The sequence below is a fragment of the Anopheles arabiensis genome, chromosome 2, assembly GCF_016920715.1.
Source record: "Anopheles arabiensis isolate DONGOLA chromosome 2, AaraD3, whole genome shotgun sequence".
In the NCBI taxonomy this organism is placed as follows: Eukaryota; Metazoa; Arthropoda; class Insecta; order Diptera; family Culicidae; genus Anopheles; species Anopheles arabiensis.
In genome coordinates this window covers 57814834-57841484 of record NC_053517.1, presented here as the reverse complement: position 1 = coordinate 57841484, position 26651 = coordinate 57814834, and the positions used below count along the sequence as shown (strand labels likewise).

The 26651-nt window shown below is 44.9% G+C and overlaps 1 protein-coding gene and 1 long non-coding RNA gene across 3 annotated transcripts; both read right to left on the bottom strand.

Annotated features, from left to right (window-relative positions):
• Nucleotides 1–532: 532 nt before the first annotated feature.
• On the bottom strand, nucleotides 533–1058 carry LOC120894815. The gene is made up of 2 exons (XR_005738243.1): nucleotides 902–1058; nucleotides 533–826 (listed from the first exon to the last, which is right to left on the bottom strand). It is a non-coding gene; the product is annotated as an uncharacterized LOC120894815 (long non-coding RNA).
• An 8023-nt stretch (nucleotides 1059–9081) lies between these two features.
• On the bottom strand, nucleotides 9082–26322 carry LOC120893195 (zinc finger protein 14-like). Of its 2 annotated transcripts, XM_040294932.1 has the most exons (4): nucleotides 26237–26322; nucleotides 23808–26149; nucleotides 9478–9568; nucleotides 9082–9412 (listed from the first exon to the last, which is right to left on the bottom strand). In XM_040294932.1, the coding sequence occupies exons 1-4, from the start codon at nucleotides 26245–26247 to the stop codon at nucleotides 9103–9105; spliced, it is 2754 nt and encodes a 917-aa protein (XP_040150866.1). In that variant the 5' UTR covers nucleotides 26248–26322; the 3' UTR covers nucleotides 9082–9102. The 2 variants fall into 2 exon arrangements, with proteins under 2 accessions (XP_040150866.1, XP_040150867.1); XM_040294933.1 differs by lacking the exons at nucleotides 9082–9412; nucleotides 9478–9568 and adding an exon at nucleotides 11995–12872.
• Between the last annotated feature and the right edge of the window lie 329 nt (nucleotides 26323–26651).

Sequence of the window (26651 nt, the reverse complement as noted above, 5' to 3'; positions counted from 1 at the left end):
TGACACCGTTTTAAAGTGAATCGGGTTTTTTTGATTGCTATTTTATTTGGATTTATTTGTATTTGTCTTCAGGAGAATAAATAGTTAAAACTTAAACTTTCGCCTTGTGGCTGTTCGCTCTCGCACTCAAAACTGTGTTTACAGCCGTGTTAGTGCGCCCGTAGCTACACGGAGCGTTTCTGCATTCGGCGAAATCCCGCCGAATGAACCACCCGCACACGCGCGCCGCCTCGAAGCGGGACAAGCGCACACATCATCGGCGCAGCAGAAAATTTCCATCCAACTTTCGACGGCTGACGCAATCGACGTAATTCCTGCCCACCGGTCACCAGCACTCAGAGATCCGCTGAGATTGAAGCTGGCTTTGAAGCTGAGTTGGCGAAATTATTCAACCGATCCGTCGGGTCCCGAAGCCGAAGCAAACCCGAAGCCGAAGCAAAACCCGAACGGGGTTCGGCACGACCCTTCGTTAAAATAGCCCCCTCCCCCTTTTTTGCCAGGATTTCTTTCCGAAATGATACAGTGCACAGAATTATATCACAACAATTCTATTTATTGAATTTAATAACATTAATCTAACAAGTTTCACAAAAATCAAAAACATATGCACTGCGAACACTGAACTTAATTTCACATTAACGCACATTCAACGCAATTCAACACACACTTTCCACACTCGCACAGTGAATAAAATCACAAAATCGTCACAACACATTCAGCTCTTCCTCGCTGTTGCGCCTAGTTCCTTTCGTTACACTGTACGGGCCACCATTTCGAACACTACGACACAGCCACAGGTTTTGTTGTCTCCGTTCGCCGTGAAACACTCATGAAATGGAAGAAAAATGATATTAATTAGAAGGGGGGATGTTGGTTGATAATTTTAATCACTTTTACTTACCTTAAATTAGAATGATCTCCATTTTTACGGGGTTTATCCGCTGACCACCAAGAGCTGCAACACCACACAAGCACCAACCTCACTGGACTGAAAGTAAAGCCTACTGCGTGAATGTGTGTATGCGCTTCTGCCAAGCCAACAGCGCCGTACTGCGTGTGTAGCCAAGTGCGTGTGTGTGTATATTTGCACCACTGGACACAGAACACAAATCTCACCGCACAGCAGAGCGTGTGTCGCCAAGTGTATGCATGTGTGTATTTGCACCACTGAATTCTGAACGTCCACCGCACCGCACCACACAGCGTGTATCGCCAAGTGCGTGGCTGTGTGTAGTATCACCGTGGACTGCAGATAACTACCTGCACTAGAACAGAGCGCTGGTGTGGCCACATGTGTGCATGTGTGTGTGTACTTGCTCCACTGAAAGCCGGTATCGCACCAAATTTCGGGTGTCGCCTTGTGCGTGCGTGTGTGCTATTGTCACAGCACACTCGCTCATCATTTTTTCGTTTTTTCGCTTGAGCCACTCGATTTCGTTCTTCGCTGATTTTGACAGCGCACGAAGGGGGTTCGGTTTCAACTTCCAACAACAACAACCACACGAGGAGGCTCGGGGACACTCATCAGGGGAAAATCGCTCAAATTAGAGCGAGAGACAGATAGAAAAAGTGAAAGGTCAATATAAAATCTTCGGCTGTTGACCGTTGGGTGGAAGCGGATCGACGACATTCTCCGCTGGTGGTCTCCTCGACGCCGATCACCGCCTCGCAAGCTGTTTCTACACCTCGTGCTACTGGGATTTTTTTTCCGTTTGTGTGCGCTTCCACCTACTGGTGCGATCAAGAAGGAAGACACCAACGTCGAGTTGCGCACGCAAAGTATCCAGCCGTAGCAGTAGTGACACATCGCCGCCATCACGATTTTTTCGCTTGAAGGCGAACCCGCTTGGATCCAGCCGACAAGAAAAACGAAGCCGCCATTTTGTCTACACAATTCCGCCGCAAGTAAGAAGACGCCAATTGCTGCTCGAGAAAAAGGACGACGCACACCATCATGCGAACCGACGCACTTCATCGTTCTCACCTCTACCCATGTATGAACGTGGAGACTGTAGGAGTTGAGAGGCGTATAGCAGGTATTAAATATCCAAGCGTCGCGGAAAGGTCAGAAAATAGGAGACGGGAGGAAACAGTATTACCTAACGGGCAGCGCATAGAAATTTGAAATAAGGCGAAAGACGGAGAGAGAGAGAGAGACCAAACAAAAGGAAAGAGACCGAGAGAGAAGCGAGCGAAAACAAAAAAGCGCGGAATCTGACAGGAGGAGTTCAGGAGTCAGTCTTGTGATTAATTGCGTAGAGGAAAGATCGGCAAGTGCAAACGAAAAATAAAATTGAAAAATGAGCGAAAATCACGATAGAAAAAAAAGCGGAACAAAAAAGCCCACACAGTCACACATAGCATCTTGATATCGTAGAGAAACGGCGTTGATTTCGATTATCCGTGTTTTCCGCCGCGCTTAAGGCGGCGCTCTACCAGCAATCGAACACGACATCCGACACGAACAAACCCATATAATCATATGGAGGTGCACTGTCAGACACAAATCAACAAACAAGACAAACATGTCATATACCATACATTTTCACGTTCGATGTCGTGTTCCATTGGTGCTTAACCGTAGAGTTAAATCAAACCAACAAGAATTGAACCAAAAGTTATGGGGTTTTAAAGTTGACAACTTAAAGGTTAACAAGAGCCGCACACGTAAGAAACAAAATCCTTAAGAGTTGGGCTTACTACCAGTGAGCCGGGAGGGTTCGAGCAGTGCACAAAATTAGGATTACTTAGAGACATAATTTCTGATTTTTGCGTGTTTGCTATTTAAGGTTAGAGGATGTGCTAAGTGGAATATTTTTCATAGATTTTTATCCTCATGAAATTGTAGGTGGTATTTTTTAAAGGACCATAGATGTGTCAATTATTACTTGCATTCCGTTTTTATCCTTATTTATATTTTTTTACCATTTCCAAGTTTATGAATTATGAAATAATAATGTATAAACAAATAAATAAATTAAAATAATTTAAAATGGTAATAATTATAATTAAATCAATACAATAATAAATAAATAACATTAGATTCACCCAATATTGGACACTCATCATACCTCAATATTGCTAGACAATCTAGTAAAGTACAACGTTGAAATATTATACTCACATAAATCAAGTAGCCGAACTTAGTAACATATAGGGCAAAATATAACATATACATTGCCAATATGATAGCTCCTAAATGAGTGGCACAACTATTCTCAGCGATGATTTTCATCAATTGCGGTGTTTTTTTGTTTTTTTTCTTTGGTGTACTGCTAAACATTGATTAATTCTTCTGTTTTATCCTTGAATAACCGTACGTTAATTATATTTTCAGTAGTAACAATATTTTGCACGCCGAAGCCTTAACTATGTTCAAGGCATTAATGGCAGAGAAGCAGAGAAACCGGTTTCTCGAAGCACAGATAGAAGCAACACAAAAACGGCCTAGCCACAAGAACGGTTGGTTTGAAGAAGATTCTGACGCTCAGTCTCTGGAACCTCTGCCATGTTTTACTTCAACAACACGTGAGGTTACCTCAAATCCACATGGAGAACTATCAACAATGACGGCAATGTCCTTTGCAACCTTACAAATGTCAAGCTGCATCCCAAATCCAGGAGAAGAGGAAATTGATAGCAGTACGTTTCAAAGATGGAAAGGTCAGTTTGAAGCAGCTATGGATTTTGCTGGAATTTCAGATGAAACCATGAAAATGAATGCATTCAAAATGAAAGCTGGGTCCAAGCTTTTGGACATGTTGCTAATGACACCTTCCGATAGTTCACTTAAAGATGGAAAAGAGTTCCCATATTCAAATGCAATAGAGCGATTGGAAAAATACTACTGTTCGCACGATTATGTATTTTTCCAAAGACAAAAACTCCGATCTTTGGTGCAGAACAAAAACGAATCCGACTCATCTTACGTGAAAAGAGTAATTGAATGCGCAAAAATCTGCAACTATAAAAAAGACCAATTACTGGAGACAGTCGTCGACGTTACATCCACACACGCTACAAACGCAAAGGTGCGAGCAATCGGCAGAAAAGTTCTTCGAAAGAGCGGGTCACTCGTCGATTTTTTAGATCGTGTGCGTGCCTGCGAGATTGAAAGCATAAATGAAGAGACATTCGCTATAAAACATCAACCAAACAAAATAGGAGAAATAGCGGCTGTGTCTTATGGATCTCGCCCAATTGATTCGTACAGAAAAAGATACCAACACAGTAATTCGTATCGGCGGAGCTACTCGACCAGGCAACCGTCCAGCAGTTGGAACAAAGGAGGGTCATCACAACATACAACGGATCGTTTTTCTTCAAATCGTCGCGAGCGTTGTTGGAGATGTTCGGGAAATTATCATTTACCAGAGGATTGCCATGCAGCTAATAAAAGATGCCACAACTGCCAGGTCGTTGGCCACATCGAGAGAGCATGCCGGTTGATCCCGCAACACCTTACAAAACGACGGGCGACGGAAACAACCGAATCAGCCCAGACAACGAAAATTCGGAAAATTGCGGCTATCTCGGATAACAACTGTCTAGATGGGTCGGAACACGAAGAAGGAGCAACGAATTTTAACACCCAGCCTGAGGTCAGATAATTATCTGTTTTTCTATCACTAACACAAATTCTTAACATTCAAGTTAGAGCTCTAACATATCGAACAATACAACCATGAATAACGTTTACATAAACACTTCTTAAAAATATAAAGATATATAAATGGTACAGTGGAACTTTAGCAGTATAAACATACAAATAGTATTTAATTGTTTTCGGCCTTTTAATTGAAGTTTAATCGAATTAATCACTTATTCAATTTTCGATTTTAGAAACATAAATCCAATGAATTGACAGACTTGGAGTCAAACAAAATAAAGGATCGAAGTGTTTTAATAAACACAATGGTACAAAAGGAGTATGACGAATGCTGCGTAGTAGGCTATGTGGCTGGAATGCCGATCAACTTTTTGATCGACTCCGGTGCAGACGTTAACACGATCGACAAGACCAACTTCGACTGCTTGATCGGAAGCAATCTCCAAAGAAACCTACTATACAGTAAAAAAACAGGCACAGATAGACCATTAAAAGCTTACGGTGTACAAGATGAAATTCCGGTAATCGCATCCTTTGTGGCGGAACTATATATTTCCGAGGATCGACCTCGTCTTATGGAAAAATTCTACGTGATACCAAACGCAAGAGCATTGCTAAGAAGAGGCACTGCGATAAGGTATAGCGTATTGCAATTAGGTATGGAAGTACAAGTCCAGAACCGAGCAAGGAGTAACACTATAAATCTTCGGCCGGGTGAAATTTTAGCCGCGTTAAATGCGAGTGAATTCCCTAGATTCAAGGTCGCCCCCGTTATACTAAAATACGATAAGGAATTACCCCCGTCACGGAACGTCTTTACGAGCATACCCCCAGCGTTTAGAAACGAAACGGAAAGACGTCTAAAAGACTTACTGTCGGCTGGCATAATAGAGCGCGTAACGGAACAGATGGATAGGTCATTTTGTTCCTCACTATTGGTGGTTCCAAAAGGAAAATCGGATATCCGACTCGTGGTTGACCTCAGAGGCCCGAATAGAAATATAATAAGGACACCATTCAGAATGCCCACACTAGAAGCTATCCTAGCAAAACTCAATGGATCACGCTGGTTTTCGACAATAGACCTAACAAGCGCATTCTTTCACGTTGAGTTGCATGAATCTTGCCGACATTTAACGAACTTTTTCGCTGGAGACGGAACCTATAGGTTCAAGAGACTTCCATTTGGCCTTTGCAACTCTCCGGATATTTTTCAAGAGATACTCGAAACTATCGTTCTGGAAGGATGCCAGGGAACCATCAATTATCTGGACGATATATTAGTGTACGGAAAGAGTAAAGAGGATCACGACGAGAATCTGCAAAAAGTTCTCCAGCGTCTGAGTGATCACAACGTCCAGCTTAACACCACTAAATGCATATTTGGGACAAAGGCTGTTAAATTTTTGGGTTTCAACCTATCCGGTGACGGGTGGAGGGTCGAAGACGACAAAAAGAAAGCTATAGAAAACGCACGTAGACCTGAAACGATTGCGGAGGTAAAAAGCTTTCTAGGGTTGATGAACTTTACCGAACGGTTCATTCCCAACAGAGCAGATAAAACTACAAGGCTAAGATCTCTGGCTAAAGCAGATTGCTTTTACTGGGAGAAAGAAGACGAGGACGAATTTAACTACCTTAAAAAGGAAGCCCTAAACTCTATCACAAGACTCGGTTATTTCGATCACAAGGACGTCACTGAACTATTTGTAGATGCATCCCCAGTAGGCATTGGAGCAGTATTAGTTCAATTCTGTAATAGCAGTAAACCACGAATAATTGCATGTGCGTCCAAAGCCCTTACATCCACCGAGCAGAAATACCCTCAAACGCAAAAGGAAGCGCTCGCAATCGTTTGGGGTGTTGAAAGATTCTCGTACTACCTCATTAACATTTTCTTTACAATAAGGACTGATTCGGAAGCGAACGAGTTTATTTTTAGTGGTTCACATCGTATGGGGAAACGAGCTATCACACGAGCAGAAGCATGGGCGCTGCGCCTTCTGCCATATCAGTTTAAAATAGATCGAGTTCCTGGACATTGCAACGTTGCCGACGCATTGTCTAGATTAATTCACAGATCACAGATAGACGACCCATTCGACGAAAGTAACGATAAACACGTTCTGTACTCACTGGACGCGGGAAGTATGAGTATCTCGTGGGCCGAAATCCAAGAGGCTTCAGAGAAGGACGAAGAACTTTCCGGAGTAAGATCGGGGATTCGCATTGGAAAATGGCAAAAAAACCTCATACGATACGAGTCAGAGGCAAAAAACCTGAGAGTTCTAGGTCCGTTGGTATTCAAAAATGATTTAGTCGTGCTTCCTTCCGCTCTTCGCCAAACAGCTCTCGAGGCCGCTCATCGGGGTCACATAGGATGTGGAGCAACAAAACGAATATTAAGAGAGTTTTTTTGGTGGCCTAACATGGCAAAAGAAGCTGTTAATTTTGTTAATAGCTGCGAAACATGTATTTCTATTTCAAGAAAGAATCCGCCTATACCATTAGCAAGTCGCGAGCTACCGGACGGACCCTGGGAAATTCTGCAGATTGACTTCTTGTCTCTTCAAGGCTGTGGGACAGGGGAATTCTTGTTAGTTGTCGACACATATTCCCGTTACTTGCAAATTTCGGAAATGAGATCAACAGATGCCAAGAATACTAATTCTGCCTTATTTAAGCTCTTTTTAGTCTGGGGTTTACCCTTGATCATCCAGAGTGATAACGGACCACCATTTCAGAGCACAGAATTTATAGGATGCTGGGAAGATAAAGGAGTGAAAATTCGAAAATCCATTCCCTTGAGTGCTCAGTCAAATGGGTCCATCGAGAGACAGAACCAAGGCATAATTAAGGCGATGGCGGCGGCGAAACAAGAGGGAAGAAATTGGAGATCAGCGATGAACGAATACATACACGTGCATAACACACGAAGGCATCATTCTCGGCTAGGCGTCACCCCATTCGAGCTTCTAGTGGGCTGGCGCTACAGAGGAACTTTCCCTTGTTTATGGGACACTAAGGAAGCATTGGACCGAGTGACGGTACGCGAAGATGACGCGGCAGCAAAACTGGTCAGCAAACAATTCGCCGACGAACACCGAGGCGCAAGAGAGAGACACATCAGTGCAGGCGATCGCGTCGTGGTGGCTATCCCACAAAGAACAAAGACAGATCCAACGTTCACCAGCGAAGAATATACCGTCCTTAATAGGAATGGAGCAAAAGTAGTTCTCGTTAGTGATACAGGCGTAAAGATAGCAAGGAATGTTAACGACGTTAAGCTGAAGGTAGATCGATTCAGGCACTACTCTCAACGTGACTCGGAGGAAGAACAATCGCTAACGGATTCTATACCAATACAAGATACAGATAAGGAGGTTAGAAAACTAGACAGACCAAAAAGGCTCGTGCGGATACCAGATAGATTCAAGGATTCAGTTATGTACAACATCACATAGGTTAGGAGATCGTTTATTTCTAGAATTAAATTGCGTATAACGTCAAAAGTGATATTTTTACTATTTATATAAGTTCCTTAAGATACAATTCATTTTTTTAAACATAGTTTTAAGCAAACACTTGAAGAGTAGGAAAGGGGAAAGATGTAGGAGTTGAGAGGCGTATAGCAGGAATTAAATATCCAAGCGTCGCGGAAAGGTCAGAAAATAGGAGACGGGAGGAAACAGTATTACCTAACGGGCAGCGCATAGAAATTTGAAATAAGGCGAAAGACGGAGAGAGAGAGAGAGACCAAACAAAAGGAAAGAGACCGAGAGAGAAGCGAGCGAAAACAAAAAAGCGCGGAATCTGACAGGAGGAGTTCAGGAGTCAGTCTTGTGATTAATTGCGTAGAGGAAAGATCGGCAAGTGCAAACGAAAAATAAAATTGAAAAATGAGCGAAAATCACGACAGAGACAACCAGGAGTGTTCGCGTCATCATCACCGCTTAACACCATAGACGAGAGAGCCGCTGCCGCCATCATCGTCATCATTCGCGTGGATCTACCCGACCGGGAGAGCCGCTGACAGCAGGCCCCGCGAAGACGCTGTAGGAGTTGAGAGGCGTATAGCAGGAATTAAATATCCAAGCGTCGCGGAAAGGTCAGAAAATAGGAAACGGGAGGAAACTGTATTACCTAACGGGCAGCGCATAGAGATTTGAAATAAGGCGAAAGACGGAGAAAGAGAGAGAGACCAAACAAAAGGAAAGAGACCGAGAGAGAAGCGAGCGAAAACAAAATAACGCGGCATGCGGAATCTGACAGGAAGAGTTCAGGCAGTCTTGTGATTAATTGCGTAGAGGAAAGATCGGCAAGTGCAAACGAAAAAATGAAATTGTAAAAATGAGCGAAAATCACGACAGACGCCACTACGCACGCCGTCACCACAACAACGATCATACGTCATCATCATCGTGCTATTAACCCGCTTGGCAAAATGTCGCGCGACATGCATGCTTGAAATCGATGCTTGTTAACATTTTATTTCAAGCATCCTGAGTGACCCAGCGTGAGCGCTGAGCGCACCTCCCCTCATTCTCAATGCCGCGTTTTTGGTTAATCCTCGCTCCCACCCTTTCTTTCCTTCTCCTCAACGAACCCACCATTCCCGCGAGCGTAGACCGATCAAAAAATTCCAGGAAATTCCGACAGTAAGTGTGCAGTTTTTTATTCACAGTACTGTTTGGCAAAATATCAATTCTTGATGGCGCGTACTGGCGATCAAATCGTTGGCTGCTTGCTCCACCGATGGCGCGTGCTGTTGGAAGAGAAACACTTGGTGTTTGATGCGTTTGCCTGAGGAATGAAAGATTAATCGAGCATTAGAATGGTGAACAAAACTAGTACTGTTTAAAACTTACCGATCACGAAGATATTTTAAATTAAACGGCGACTCTGTATGCCCTATCCATCTGCTTTGATCTGTTATCAGAAGCTTTGGTGATGAAATAGCTACGTGTGATGGAAAATAATAGAAGAATAAACAAACATTAAAAGCAGTACGATTGTTAGAACACAAATATCATTTGCAAGATTCTTCTTCTTATGCATGCACTTACCCGTAGATCATGTAACAAAACAAACTGCAGTTACTCCTGCGTTGATTGGCTATGGAGAGGTGGAGGAGTGCGAGTGTGTGTCTCATGCACACAACGAAATTTTGGTCAACACCTCGATGGTAGGAGCGTTTTTCCATGGGATGGGGTAGTGGAGTGCGAGTGTGTCGCATGATTCCTTCAAAACTAAGGCCAGGGGTAGCGAGAGGCATTAAAATGAGTTACTCTTTGCCAAGCGGGCGGGGAACAACCTACCGACCACTACCTATTCGGTCAGGAGGCGTTAACTGCCGGTCTCTTTGCTCGTGCCACCATGGACCGCAACGAGGCAGTACGCAATCGACTTCCTAACCACGAACCATCGAAAACTTCCGACGATAAGTATCAACGGCAAACGATCGCCTTGCCGCGTTTCCTCGTCACTACCGATGCCGACATCTAAGCGATTAATCGAATCGATACCGAATCTGCCGCACAGCGGCCCAACCGAAAATGCTACACGCTACGTATGCCGACCTCGAAGCAGAATCCCAACATCCCCAAAGCGAACCCCCTAAAGCTCAACCCCTAAAGCGAAATCCTACGCCAAACCGATGACTCTACGATTCGTTTGGCAGGACCGCAAGGGGGACCAGGATTCGTCTGCTTTTATCATTCACTTGCCCAGACATCAGCGGATACTTTTCCGCTCAGCCAGGGTAACCGCTACCGACGAGCACCAATCTGCTTACCTGCTGACCCGAACGATATCAAACCGAAACGTATCGACACTTGTTTCAACGTTCCTACAGGACACCGTCTGGCACTTTGACCGATTGGAACAGTTGTTCGCCCATAGCAACATATCATTCGACCGTCGCCGCAACAAACGTATCACGCTTCATACCAAGCACTTACACGAATTTTCGAAGTCGTTTCAGATCTTTGTAACGGACAGCAAGGCTAATCTCCGTCAACCGCCTGAAACCAACCCAAACAACGAACGACCACGACCATATCGGCCTCGTGACACCGTCACTCGATCGCCCGCCGATGACCGGACGCGCACATAACTCCGATGTCCCAACTGCCATCGCCCGAACAACCGTTGACGAGCCGGCAAAACACGACTTCGATGTCCCCGCCGTCGACACCGACCTGAACGCCGAAAGCCCGAAAGTGCACTTAATCGATTTCGCATGCACCGTCGCTACCTGCAGCTACGTCGACCGCCAGCAGCATCGACCGCCAGCTGCACCAACCGCCAACTGCACCCCACCACCACCAATCCAACGACATATGGAATCGATCATATCGACCGGTGTTACCAGTAACACCGCTCTAGGTGGGGAATCCTGTAGCGACCAGAGCGCCATCTGGTGCGCACACGTAGAACTACCGACCAAAATGTTAAACGGGCTAGTTAGGCAGGGACTGCACACAAAGCTAGAGCAGGACAAACAGTGGTAGCATGCTTCACCGGTGGCTTGCTCCATACACGTTCTCTCGCGTCCTAAACGTTTCAACACCGACACGCGCATATCCGTCCGGCTTAACCAATACACGGAGCCCAACTACCGCTTCTTCAATTGCTCGAATTGAGGCGATTCAACGTAAGCTCACGAGATATGCCCTACGCCTACTTCCCTGGCAGGATCGCAATAATCTTCCTCCGTATGCTGCGCGGTGCCGTCTTCTAGGCCTTGAACCTCTTTCGGTTAGAAGACGCAATGCACAGTGTTCTTTCATCGCTGGATTGCTAAATGGCTCTATCGACTCATCGCCATTGTTGCATCGAGTCGATATCTATGCACCATCCCGAACACTTAGGTCTAGAGAAACTCTACGGCTCGCTCAACCCCGTTCCAGTGCTGGTCGGTCAGACCCTATGTTCCGCATGTCGGCTGTCTTCAACACTGTCTCGGATTGCTTCGACTTCGACATCTCAACTCAGTGCTTCAAGGAACGTCTCCGGCTTTTGCCGTGGCCGCAGTGAATTGCGATGCAAATCTTGTTTTTGCTATGTATTTTTTTTTTTATTGAACTGTTACATCTTAATTAGGCCATACGGCCCGTTGAAGATTAATAAATAATAATAATAATAATAATAATACACTTTCTTCTCCGGCAACTCTCGATCGAGCAACAGCAATTTTCGCGTCTCTCCCGAACTCACCGTTCCGCGGCTTAGTAAAAAAACGAATAAACCGAACTCTAGTTCGCAAAGCGTGTTGCGTATCATTTCTTTAAAAAAATAGGGACCACATTTGTGGCGCCCCTAAAGGTTAAATCTAACATTCTTAGTGGCTTGCAATTAACTTATAACCGGTAGTCTCAGTTTACTTAAAGTTTAAAAGTTATCTGTTTATTTTATTAAAAAAATTCTGTTACACATGTGGTTTTGGTTAGATTTATTTATAAAGATTAGTAATACGAATGAATTTTAAACGTTTACGCTGGCAATCGCTGTCTGGTGAGAGGATGGAGTAGATGCTGTGGTCCAAAAGTTGAAACTGCATAGTGGATTGTCGGATTTGTCCAAAACGAAGTCGTGATGGAATTCTCTAGTCTTGGTGTGGTCTCTCTGTGGTGGAGTTGAGGTCTTGATAGTTCTCAGGAAAGAGCGACCACTGCTAACCCAATAACCATTCCAACTTTCGGCGATGATGATTTTACTAAGGCAAATTACGTATCGGCGTGGAAGTGTTATGGCAGCAGGCCGGGTTATTACGCCCTGCGTTGGTTAGTCAGTCTGCCTTTTCGTTTCCCTGAATACCAGTGTGACCAGGACTCCAGCAGAATGTGACTTGAGGTGAATTCGATATATTGCAGAGTTGCTGGATGTTCGGGTTGCGGGTAGTTCTAGATTCAAGTGCTTGAAGGACACTTGCACTCTCGGTGAATATCACGTTGGGTTTGTGACTGCATAGGCCTTCGTCACTGTAGTTACGGTGTACCTTCATCTTTAGGCATAGTAATTGAAAATTTAGTTAATGCTGGAGAATTTTCTGTGGCAATAGGTACACTCGATGATTTGGATGAAATGTTTCGGCATAAGTAATGTGTTTTATGGCGTTTATAACTGCTTCCATCCAAAAATCTGTCACCACAATTTTCACATGTAAACGGACGCTCTCCAGTGTGTATACGCCTATGAACAGTCAATTGGCCACCCTGACTAAATCTTTTATCGCAGAATTCGCAAACATATTTTTTTTCCCCTGAAAAATAATTAGAAACAAACTTAATCAATTGATTACATACTCAACATCATATAAACTTATATTTTAAACCCCGTACGTGAATTTATGATTCGTTGAATTTAAGGTACAACAAGACCACATCATATAACAAAGACCACATCCAAAAATTGTTGACACATTCAAAAGTGAACTTAACCAAGTATTCCTTAGGGTTTCGATTCATATGATGGATTAGTTAACGGGAAGAGGAATGTTTCAAACCGCTAGTGGAATCGTGCGAGCATTATGCGGATGTTTGCAATCTTACAATGAAGTGTTGCAACTGAATAGAGGAATTTTGCAAGTGAAGCTCCATTATTCCATTATACAATTTCGAATCATAGAAACCCTGTATCAATGTTCATTAATGTGATTAGCTGATCTTTGCATACCACCTTTGTTTAATGCTTGTTTAATTTTGGCTCAACAACCGTTAAGGCCTGCCTGTACCACTTGTGGGGCTGGCTTTCAGTGACTTTTGGATTACCCCCCATAGCAGGATAGTCAGTCCTACGTTTGGCGGCACGGTATATTTGCGGCTTGTACCCATGACGGGCATGTTGATATGTCGTGCGAGTTGACGACTCTATCATGAGACCGGCTCTGGCGAATTTGCTTAATTAGCTTTGACATTTGTTTAACCGTAGTGTCTATGACCAAAAAAATACACGTTGTTCTACGACCGCCTAGCCGGGTAGGACCATACACTTTGTATGGGAGATTGCTGTTTCACGGATTCAAAAGAATTTCTTATGATCTGCTCGTCGAATTATTATTGCATGAAATTATTATCAAAGCTGCATCTTCTTGTTGGTTTACTGAAAACATTTTTCTGGAATTTTGAAAATTGTCTCACAGTATTTCTACGACCGCCTATCCGGACATTCAAAAAGATTCTGATAATCGGACCAATAGCACGGTTAGCAATGTACTTGCATCACCATCAGAACCGTTTTTCCTCCAGCCATCTTCCTGGTCCTACATAAATATGTCTATCTTTCCAGAAATGTTTCTTTGGCTTAGGATATCGTATCGTCATCAAATTGATTATTCTATTCCACATCACATCTTCTTCTTCTTCTATTTGGCGTAACGTCATACGCGGACATACCGGCCTATTAAGACATTCGAGACTTAATTCATTACCACACATCCGGATAATCAATCCGTCCATTCTACGGTCTAAGGAGACGGTCCATTATAGGTTTGTCCATGACGGGCATGTTATTGAGTCGTAGGAGCAGACGACTGTACCACGAGACCGCCCCTTTACATAACATGTGATGTTTAATATGCTACGCATATAAAAACAAAATCGGTTATGTTTGCTAGAGTTTCGGCTGCATTATCGATGTACTTATAAAATTACGACCAATGATCAACTCTGACGAAAAAACGGCTGAGAGCAACATCTCCATCTCCAATTTATTTGAAACGAATTGGATCTGTAAGGAGTTGGATTGGAATAGCACCTGTTTACGACGTTTTAGTAGATTCTCGTTCCCCGTTGCTTCCAATCGCGTATCGTCACTTGCGAATCGATAATCTTCTTCTTCTTCTTTGGCTCAACAACCGATGTCGGTCAAGGCTTGCCTGTACCCACTTGTGGGCTTGGCTTTCAGTGACTAATAGATTTCCCCCCATAGCAGGATAGTCAATCCTACGTATGGCGGCACGGTCTATTTGGGGCTTGAACCCATGACGGGCATGTTGTTAAGTCGTACGAGTTGACGACTGTACTACGAGACCGGGTCGCGAATCGATAATAACGTGCGATAAAATGCGGAGCATTCGACGGACCAAATGACGGACTATTTTGCTACGTAGTACATAAAAAATTGCGAGATAGTTTTAAGACCGGCATTCGAAAAAAATGAAACATTTTATTTTGCGTTGCGTAGCAATAATTAAACTCCCCCTCTCCTCTATGTAACAAATCGTATTGTTTGACAACACCCCCTCGCCCTCTCCCTTAACAGCGTTACATAATTGGTGGAAGACGCCTTAACCGAGTACAGACAGGCCTGCCCACGCCAGAATGCAGATCCGATTGCATACGATTCTATCTTCACCATAAACATGAGAGGGACAGAGCTTATACCCCGAACGTACCCGAGAGGTATGCATGCTTCACTCATCAGGATATAAAGGCAAGGAGAAGGCAAAAGAGACACAGAAAAGTTTCCTCGCGGCTACACATGTCCTCAAGATGCGATGTCTATGCGTCTCGCTCGGTATCACAGCGGGATACGGCAGGTAAGGAGTACAAAAGCTGCAACCTATTACGCACACATGTTTATCGAACACAACTATTCGGTGTGGTTCGGTAAACTTCACGAGGACGCCGGAACAAAAGACTTTTTCATGATTTTGTATGACTTCGGCTGTTTTGGGCCGAAAGTGTGGATGCAGACATTTAGGTACCATGTATCTGGATAATGATTACTCTTCCCTTGTTCGAACCCCCTTTATCCACCCACACCCACACACACACACACACACACACACACACACACACACACACACACACACACACACACACACACACACACACACACACACACACACACACACACACACACACACACACACACACACACACACACACACACACACACACACACACACACACACACACACACACACACACACACACACACACACACACACACACACACACACACACACACACACACACACACACACACACACACACACACACACACACACACACACACACACACACACACACACACACACACACACACACACACACACACACACACACACACACACACACACACACACACACACACACACACACACACACACACACACACACACACACACACACACACACACACACACACACACACACACACACACACACACACACACACACACACACACACACACACACACACACACACACACACACACACACACACACACACACACACACACACACACACACACACACACACACACACACACACACACACACACACACACACACACACACACACACACACACACACACACACACACACACACACACACACACACACACACACACACACACACACACACACACACACACACACACACACACACACACACACACACACACACACACACACACACACACACACACACACACACACACACACACACACACACACACACACACACACACACACACACACACACACATGGTTGCTTGGAGTTGAGGACACGATTCATTGGAGTTGAGTCATGAAGGACGTGCTTTTGCTGTCGCTTCTGATCGAAGCTGTTTTTTATTGTGTTTAGGTGCGATTCACTGGTGCTTTTCCTGGACAAGGAATTTGGTTCTGCCTGTGATTTCCGTGCGTGTAGCGGGTTCTGGCCGCGGGCCTTTTTCTGCTGAGGGGCAGAAGCGCGGAACGTGCTAATCTTGTGCAACGCGGGTGAAGCCGCCACTATAGAACAAGGTCGTGTTATAAGGAAGTGCGGTTGTTTGTAGTGGTGTTGCCGTGGAAAGTATCTCGTGCATTTAGGATACACACTGTACCACTTAAATATTGATAGTGCGCGTGAAGTATAGTTCGGTATTACGGGTGCCTCTACGCACACTTGAGTTTAGCGAGTAGTGTAATTGTGCTGGTGAAGCTAGGAGCACCCAGTGCGTGAGTGACTCGAACGTGAGTTCTGTGAGTTTCAGTGACTTATCGTTGCGTTCGTTGCGTTGTGTGTGGTATCCAAACATCACCGGTATACTGTGTGCGTAGTGAGTGTATTACGATCATCGAGTGTGTGAGTGCCTTTGAGTTAACGTGCGGAAGAAGCATTAAGGTGCGCATACACGTACCGTGCGCGGTTAGCGTCTTAGGGTGCGCATACACTCAAAGAACTAAATGCTGGACTTCGAAACTAACTATCTGGATTCGCCTGACGGAATGAACGGAAACGAATCGCTTCATCCTCGTCCGCTAGGGTCTGCCCTTAAGGACATAGGCGCCTTTTTTGGTCGTAGCAGCAAGACGCCAAGATCGCCTCCGAATGATAATGTGCAGGGTTCTGTTTCACCGGCGGTGGATGTCGTTGAAGTTACGCCGGAAGAGCAGACTTCAGCCAGCATGGAGTGCCAGGAAACTTCCCATCCTATCAAGGAACAGGGTTTCGAGGTTAGTGCCAGCAAACTGCAAGAAGCTCTGATGGTAGCAAGGGAGCTGCATACGTATACGAAGGATTGGAACAATGTACATGCTCCGATCAAAAAGATGTCAGTGAGCATCCTCTCGGCGTTATCGTGTATCGAACGGGAGCTGCTGACTATGAAGTTGAGAGCGGAGAGGGTTGAAAAGGCGCTTCGCGAGGTCCAATCGGAACCTCCAGAAACACCTATGACTGGGAAGAGAAGTAGGAAAGTGAGAACGCCAGAGGAAGCAGAGGACGCTAAACGAGCAAAAAACGATGCTCCCTCTTGTAACCGTCCAGATGCAGAGTACAGCGAAGGGGGTAAAAACTCAGAGAACGGTGAGCTATGGAGCACGGTTGTCAGCAAAAAGGCCCAACGCAAGAAGAAGATGGGAACCATGGCGGGGGTAAGCAAACAAGAGCGGGTGAACACAACGGCCCAGTTGTGTTTACGACCACCCGTACCGCGACGACCAAAAACGGAGGCAATCCTAGTTGAGACAACTGAAGTATCAACGCACAAAGACATCCTCCGCAAGCTTAAAGCTGACCCTGAGCTACAGTCGTTCGGCAAACAAGTTGCTCGAATAAGAAGCACAAAAAATGGAGGATTGCTATTTGAGCTTAAGAAAAGTGATCAAACGGAGTGCGAAAGCTTTTCCGGAAAGATTCAACAAGCCATTGGTGAAGCTGGCAACGCAAAGTCTTTGGGACAAATGGAGACAGTAGAAATTCGTTTCATCGATGAAGAAACGGAAGCAGCTGACGTAGAGAGGGATCTGAGAAACCAGATAACTGGCCTCGAAGGCTATAAGGTGGAGGTAACGATGAAGCCTTCCTTCTCTGGTATGCAGACCGCTCTAGTGAAACTCCCGGTAAAGCTAGTGTCGGTGGTTACAGGAGCAGGAAAAGTGCAAATCGGTTGGTCAGTCTGCCCGGTGCGTATAAATATGCCGAGTAGAAGATGTTATCGCTGCTGGCAAACCGACCACATTTCGCAGGACTGTTGTAGACCAGACAGAAGGGACTGCTGCCTGCGCTGCGGGGAAAAAGGGCACTTCGCTGCTACGTGTCGTCAGCCACCACGATGTGTGCTTTGTCCAGATGGATCCAACGCGCATCACTCTAGTGGAGCATTCTGTCCGGCGGCTAAGAAAACAGCACCATGGAAGTAGCCCAGATAAACCTAAACCACTGTGAAGAGGCACAGACACTACTGAGCCAGGTGATGGTGGAGGAGATAGGAGATATAGCCATAGTCTCTGAGCCATACAGCGTTCCAACAGGCTCTAGTAGCTGGGTGGCAGATAAGACTGGGAACGCTGCAATATGGGTGACAGGCAGGTACCCAATACAACGGGTAGTATCTAACACCTTCGAGGGTTTCTGCATAGCTGAAGTAAATGGACTGTTTTTCTGCAGCTGTTATGCTCCCCCAAGTTGGGAGCTAGAGAGGTTCCATGTTATGTTAGACAACCTCGTAGCAGAGCTGGATGGGCATAGACCACTTGTAATTGCCGGTGATTTCAATGCTTGGGCTGTTGAATGGGGGAGCAAGCGAACTAATAGCAGAGGTGATGCTGTTCTCGAAAGCTTCGCCCGGCTGGGAGTAACGCTGGGAAATACCGGCACAACCCCCACGTTCAACAGAAACGAGAGGACATCAATCGTTGATATTACGTTCTGCAGTCCCACCCTCTCGGAGAGATTGAACTGGCGAGTTAGTGATGCACTCACTCTCAGCGACCATAATGTTGTCAGATACGCCATCATCCAAGGGCATAGGCTAACATCATCATCAGCGCATGGGTCCCGAGTTGGTGGTAGAGGCTGGAAAACCGAATCCTTCAATGAGGATTTCTTTAAGGAGCTTTTAGCTTTCGGAGATTTCGGCGAAGCCGTGAGCGCCTCTCAAATCGTGATAGCCCTTACCAAAGCCTGTGATGGCGCTATGCCAAGAAGAAAACCTCCTAACGGGCGACGACCACCTGTGTACTGGTGGAACGCGTCGATTAAAAGACAACGGGCTGAATGCGTAGCAGCACGGCGCAAAATGCAGCGAGAAAGATGCCCTGAAGTAAAACAACAACTCAGGATCGTATACATTGCGGCTAGGTCAGAACTTAAAAGAGCGATTAAAGCCAGTAAAAGGCAACACTTCCTCAAGCTATGCGACGAAATCGCTCGGAAGCCCTGGGGACTTGCCTTCAATACACTCATGAATAAGGTAAAGTCTTCGGAACCTGTAGAACAGTGTCCTGTAAAACTGAAGAGCATTATTGAAACCCTGTTTCCAACACATGCACCACCGAACCTCAGTCCTACGATCAACAAGCCAGAGACTGACCCTGTGCCTATAACGAGACAGGAGATTATTAACCTGGCCAATCGTTTAAAATGTGGCAAAGCTCCTGGGATAGATGGCATCCCCAATATGGCGATCAAGGCTGCTATGTTGGCATACCCTGATGTATTCAAAAACGTGCTAATGAACACCCTGACAACCGGCCAGTTTCCGTCAATGTGGAAAAGACAGAAATTAGTCTTGATACCGAAACCAGGTAAACCGCCAGGCCACCCGTCAGCTTTGAGGCCCTTGGGACTTGTGGATAACCTGGCCAAAGTGCAAGAGATGGTGATTTTGGACCACCTAACAAAATACACTGAGGGACCACACGGTCTGTCTGATCGTCAATTCGGCTTCCGGAAAAAACGATCTACAGTGGACGCGATACTGGCGGTGCTGGAAAAAGGTAATGCGGCGTTTCAACGGAAGCGATGTGGAGCTCGATACTGTGCGCTCATCACCATCGACGTGAAGAATGCCTTCAACAGTGCTAGTTGGGAGGCAATTGCGGCAGCGGTAGAGCGCATGAAGATTCCCCCGCACTTGTGCAGGCTGTTGAGGAATTATCTTGACGGTCGCGTGCTGCAGTATGATACAGCGGAAGGAGTGAAAACCAATGCCATCACCGCAGGCGTACCCCAGGGATCAGTGCTTGGTCCCACCCTGTGGAACGTCATGTATGATGGAGTACTGACCCTCGCCCTCCCTCCTGGTGTCGAAATCACTGGTTTTGCAGACGACATCGCTATCACTGTCTCAGCTGTGTCTATTGAGGAGGTAGAGATGCTCGCCACCGACGCAGGTGGATGCGGGACGCAAAGCTAGTGATGCGCATGCGAAGACTGAGTTCATCGTCATCAGCAGCCACAAGGTGCACCAAAAAGCATCGATAATGGCAGGAACTGTACAAGTCGAGTCTACCAGATCGCTGAAGTATCTTGGGGTAGTCATTGATGACCGACTGAAATTTAAGAGCCACCTCGAGGAAGCCTGCAAAGAAGGCCATGAAAGCAATAAATGCACTAGCGGCATTCACTCCAAACATTGGCGGACCGAGTAGCAGCATTAGGCGCCTTCATGCTAACTGCGTCATCTCGGTGTTGAGGTACGGAGCGCCGGTTTGGGCGCATATACTAAAGGAGAAGCAGCACCAGAACACCGTGAATAAAGTGCACAGGAAGTTGGCCATGCGTGTTACTAGCGCGTACCGTACCATTTCGTACGAAGCGGTATGCGTTATTGCGAGCATGATGCCTCTTTGCATCACCCTCGAGGAGGACTCGAAGAACTTCCGGAAATCGCGTGCGGGGGAATCTTTCACTGAGACTGCCAAGAAAGCCTCAAGGCAAGCATCGATGCGGCAATGGCAGAACGAGTGGAGTAACTCGTTGAACGGAAGATGGACCTACTTGCTGATCCCCGACGATGCAGCATGGCTAGACAGGAAACATGGTGATGTGGACTACTTTGTCACCCAGGTTCTTTCCGGCCATGGCTGTTTTAGAAGCTATCTGCACAGGTTCAATCGCGCCTCTTCATCTCGGTGCCCTGCGTGCAAGGATGAAGATGAGACGGTGGACCACGTCATGTTCCACTGCCCTCGATTCGCCGAGGAACGCCTGCAGTTGAACGAGAGTTGCAGAGTAGAGGTGGGCCGTTCAAACCTGGTACAAGTCATGCTGCAGCACACCGACTCATGGGAGGCAGCGGCAACAACAATGCGTCTGATCCTGACCAAGCTGCACCAAAAATGGAAGCAAGACCAGCAGCTCGGCGATATTTAAATTCGTCGTGAGTGTATGTGTTAGTGAACGCGTGAGTGCGCGGCGGAAAAAGTGTCGTTTAGTGCCTAGTATTTCGCGTAGTCATGACCAATTTTTGTGTTTGCGTGATACCTGTCAATCAGTCTCGCGAACTTTGATTCATCGTGCAATAGCTAGGATGAAATGCTAATGCATAAGCCCTTCCCCAAGAACCATACCGAAAGGTGAACCCATAGCGAAGGGTATATGGCCCAAGGAGGGAGTATTCTGGGTAAGAATCCCGTGCGACAACGGGAGTCTTTCGAAGATTCCCCCTCCTTGTAAAACAAAAAAAACACACACACACACACACAGCGCGGGGAAAGTGACCGTCCACGATATCATGTCTTGACGGTAGATCATGTCAGTACGTCATGTCAGTACGGTAGATCCGAGAGCAACAAAGTCAAGAAAAACTCTTACCCGGTACGGATGGCAATCCAAAGTTCTTTTCTTGTTATTATTGTTATTGGCGTAATGGCCCACGCGATCATGCCGGTCTTTTAAGGATTTGAGTACCAGGTAGCCGAATAGTCAGCCCTTGCTACGGCAGACGGTTCATACGCGGTTAGAACCCACGACGGGCATGCTGTTAAGATGTGCGGAATGATGGCGGTGCCGCTGGCCCGCTCCTATCCAGCGGGCAACTTGCATACTGCCACACTGTATCCTGCTCGATGCATACGCTGTAGGCAGGGGGAAGGATGCAGCTCCACAATAAAAAAAAACACCGTCATGAACACCTTCCTTTCTTTGACCGATGGATCATAACATTACGGAAGAATACACATTTGGCGACAGTGTTGCACGCACACTCACACCCTTGCGCAGACGGCTTAGCTTATCTATGTAATCTACGACATACGAAAGGAAAAGCATAGTGTCACATAAAGTTATGCTTAATGCAATTAGGTTTAAGCTTTCCTATGCACGGCCATGGCCACCTGTGTTGCGTGCGCTACTTCGAAATAGAGTTCTGCGCGTTGCACAGCAAACCCTCCAGCGTGAAATAGCGATTCGTTAGTTATTTTTACATTGCAGCGATTGAACTCATTGCGCTGTTTTGGTTTGATTTGTGAAAAATCTATTTCATTTCCGCAATGTTTGTTAACGGTTTTTTTAAGCACCACAACAGCTCGCGAGCATTGACCACACGCGAGAAAGAGATCGACTCTCTTCATTCCATAAAAATACGATTCGCCCGCTCGCATACAAAAATATAAAAAAGCTCGTTTATAACTAGTTGCCCTGAGAAAAAAAATCAAAATCTATAATACTGTTGGTCTTATACGGAAAGTAAATAGCCGCATGTAAAAACAGCAAATATTTTTATTATGGTTAAAACTAAAACTCAAATTAACGTTTTATTTAAAAAAAACATAAACAAGCTACTGTCGTCGACCCACACTGCCTATTCAAAATACACGTATAAAACATCGTAGAGCGCGAGCGCTTCGTATGTGCAAAACACACAGAGAAAAACAGCCTGGCTTGCAAGCGCACTGCTTGTACAAAATACGTAGCGAGTAGATCAGGGTAGCTCGCGAGCGGCCTGTATACTTAAAATCCATGCAGAAAAAACTGCCTAGCTCGCGAGCGCACTGCCTATCCAAAATCCATGCAGAAAAAACAGCCAAGCTCGCGAGCGCACTGCCCATCCAAAATACGTAGCGAGAAGAACAGAAACGAGAAGAACTCGCTCGTGATTCGCAGTAAGCAAAAGAGCCTGATCGCTCGAATCGTCACAAAGAATCATTTTGCCCATGTCTAATCCAAACCTTCGACAGCACGCTCAGGCGAGGGGTATGAGGCGGAGCAAGGGACGGGTAGCTCGACAAGCTGCTTGACAATTTTGCCGTAGGAGGGAAAAAGAAGGCATGAGAAAATGCGCGAAAGGCAATGAGTTCTTGCATCGCTTTGCCGAGCGGGATAGTGAAATCGCATATACCGCGTATATAGGGGAATATCTGTATTCATTAGTGATGGGAAAAATGAAGTTTTTGACAGAATCGATTCCGACTAGTTTCGCAGTTTTCTTGAATCGATTCCGGATAGTAGGTCGGGTATCAGTTTCCGGAATCGATTCCGGATTCGGCTCGGGAATCGGAATCGGATCCCAAATTGGTTCCAAAATTGGCTCCATAATTGATTCCGGAGTTGGCTCCGGAATCGGAAACGGTTTCAGAATTGGCTCCGGAACCGGAATCGGTTCCGGAATCGACTCCAGAATCGGAATTGGTTCCGGAATCGGAACTGGCTCCTAAATTAGAATCGGCTTCCAAACGGAGTCAGTTTCGGCATCGCCATAAAAATAGGCGTTTGGCGTTTTGATAACCGCAAAAAATTAAAAATAAATACTTGTAAAAGATCCATTCTCATGGCGATTCCCGGACTGATTTAGCTTCTAACACTTCTTCTGCGATTCCCAGGTCAATTCCGATTCCGGAGTCAATTCTGATCGCGGAATCGATTGCAGAGCCGACTCGGGCCGACCGATTCCCTGTTCGGAATCAATTCCAGAGCCGATTGCGATGCTGGAATCGATTCCGATTTCCGAGCCGATTCCGCACATTTCTAGGTACTTACCTGTATGAGTAGTAAGATGCTTTGCAAGATTCGAACTAGATGTAAATTGCCGATTGCATATCTTGCAATTATATGTTTTGTACTTCTTACCAGTGGGACCAGCTTCTGGTGGGATTGCTATTGCATGAGCGTTCGGTATGTATAATTTACTTTGGGGATTAAAGTGGGATGTGTAGTGTCGACGCATTTCCTTCTTATCAACAAACCCTTTCTGGCATAGCTGGCATGAGAATGGACGTTCACCAGTATGTATGCGACGATGTATCGTCAGCGATCCTTTTTGTGTAAATGTTTTTCCACACAAATCACACATATATGGTACAGGTTGGTCGGCATGCATTTTAATATGGCGAATGAGATTTTTGTGATGTTTAAAAATACGATTGCAAACCTTACATGTAATGATACCATGTATTGTATGACGAAACTCATGTTCAACCAACGATTCTGCCTCCCGAAATATCAAATCACAATAACGACACTTTTTATCCGTTATGTTCGATTCGTGAGAATTCTTTACGTGTTCCAGTGCAATAGAAAGATTATCGAAAGTTTGCGCACAGAGCACACAGTAGCATGGTTGACTAGCTTCTGCACCAAGACAGTTTAGTTTATGTTCGCGCAATACCTGTTGCGCTCGGAAGGATTTTCCACACACCTCACAAATAAACGGTTTACCTCTATTGTGTGTAAGATGGTGATCAATAAATTCGTCTGTTTGTTTTAGTGGGTTTCCACAAACATTACAACCATGCACACTATTCTCTTTTTGATTTCTTTTTTCATTAATTATCAGTGTGGTAGATTTTTGGCGCACTTCACCACAATATTTACATTCTAATTGATTTTCCTGCTCATGTATGGCCTGATGACGCCGTAGGGTACTAAGCATTGTGTAAGATCGATCACAGATCGGACATATAAATCGTTTGTGCCCTTCTATTACCCTAGTATTGTGTATTTCAGATTGTGTTTCAGCTTCTTGATGTTCGTCTTGCTGGTTCCCTTGAGAATGTACCTGTCCTTCATGGTGCTGACAGTCCGCTAGCGCCACAAAACGCTTCTCACAGTAAAAGCATTTGATAGCTAAGCCTTCCGCATGTTGACGAAGATGGTCTTGAAGCACTCTTATCGAGCTAATCATTTTGTCATCACACTTACCGCACTGAAACGGCAGCGAATCGGAATGCAATACGAGATGATTATTAAGGTCTTGATGCGATTTTCCAATGAAGTCGTTACATATGTAACAAATCATCTTACGATTTTCTTTTTTTTTAATTTTTTGTACGTGATGTTTTTTTTCGTGTTTATCTAGATCAATTTGATTCGAAAATGTTGTTGCACAGTATCGACACACAAACCGTCTACCCTTATCGGCATCGATGTCGTATTTCTGCTCATGTAAATTACGCATATGTCTGCTTACAGCTCGTCCACAAGAAAAGCGGGCGGGACAATAAAGGCAGCGTCGGTTTAACGCTGGATCATGCTGCTGATGATGCATATTTAAACGATGCAAATTAGTAATCGTTTCCGATACACATATATTACAGTTGAATGGAATGTCTTTCGCATGCTCATTTTGGAGGTGTTGACGCAAATCCATGCGAAACCGGAATCTTTTTCTACAAATATAACACTGCGTTATATTATTCGTTTTCATATCATCTGTCTCTTCATTTCCGTTTGTATTTTTACGGTTTAAACATGCCATCTTCGACATTTTGTTCATTTCCAAGCTTTCCTTCCGTAGTCTGCTGACATTTTTAGGTTTTAAACTTTGTTGCAACAACTTCTTTAAGTCTGTCGAATTGTACTCTTCGCTAATATCAGTTTCAAATGTACATTTTTGATGATCATTTGTACTATCATGTTCGGTTCGGGCCGGATAGGTTTTAGATTCTACATACTCCGATTGATCTTCACTTTGATCTTGTCTATCATATTCCATCGACGAATATTTTTTTACACGCTCTGAGTTGCCTTGAAAAGCGCACGTTATGAGAGAGGCTGTGTTATCGCCTAGTATTCCTGAAGTATAATATTTATTATTTGCACGCCATTCGACGTTCCGTGCGTTTTGTTCTACTCTTTCCGTAGGTTCCTCTTTTGATTCATTAGTATGATTCAAGATGTCACTGTGTTCCGCACCACTATTATTGCTGTAATGAGCATTTCCAGAATCAACTTTGATTTCCACATTTTCGTTCACAAATACTGCTGAAAGGCATTCTGAGCTACTTCCAGAATCTATAGGCTTGTTGTCAAAATCCTGTAAATTATCATCTTTTTTAACAATATAGATCTCTTCTACATCGTTATTCGATGGGATGATATGACTGAAATAATAATTTAAAAATATATTGATTTATTAATAGATAATTTGGAAGACGTGAATTTAAACAGTATAATGTATTATTATCTACCGAAGCAACATTTTTTCCTGTTTACAGTAAGGTACATGAATATAATAACGCGATCAGAATAAATTGACACTATACGGCTCAACCAAGGTGGATTAAAAATATCAGGTGGAGGAAAAGGATTTTCGGGGGTTCGCCATTATTTAAAAACTGTCATTTAAAAACCGTTAAAGCGGCGCTCTGCGACCAATTGAACGAGACAAACAAACACGACTCTGTCTATATCAAAGTGAGTGTATATATCAGGTTGGCTTAAAGTGTTTTTCCTCACATCGACACACAGTTAGATAGAATTAGAAAAAAAACTGTATAGAACAATCATCAAAGCACCCAGTTTGTTATGGATCTAACTGTCAAACCAGGTTTTCTTCCTATTTTCGTTTTAAGACGTCAAATTGCACTGGATAAGCCCACCTGA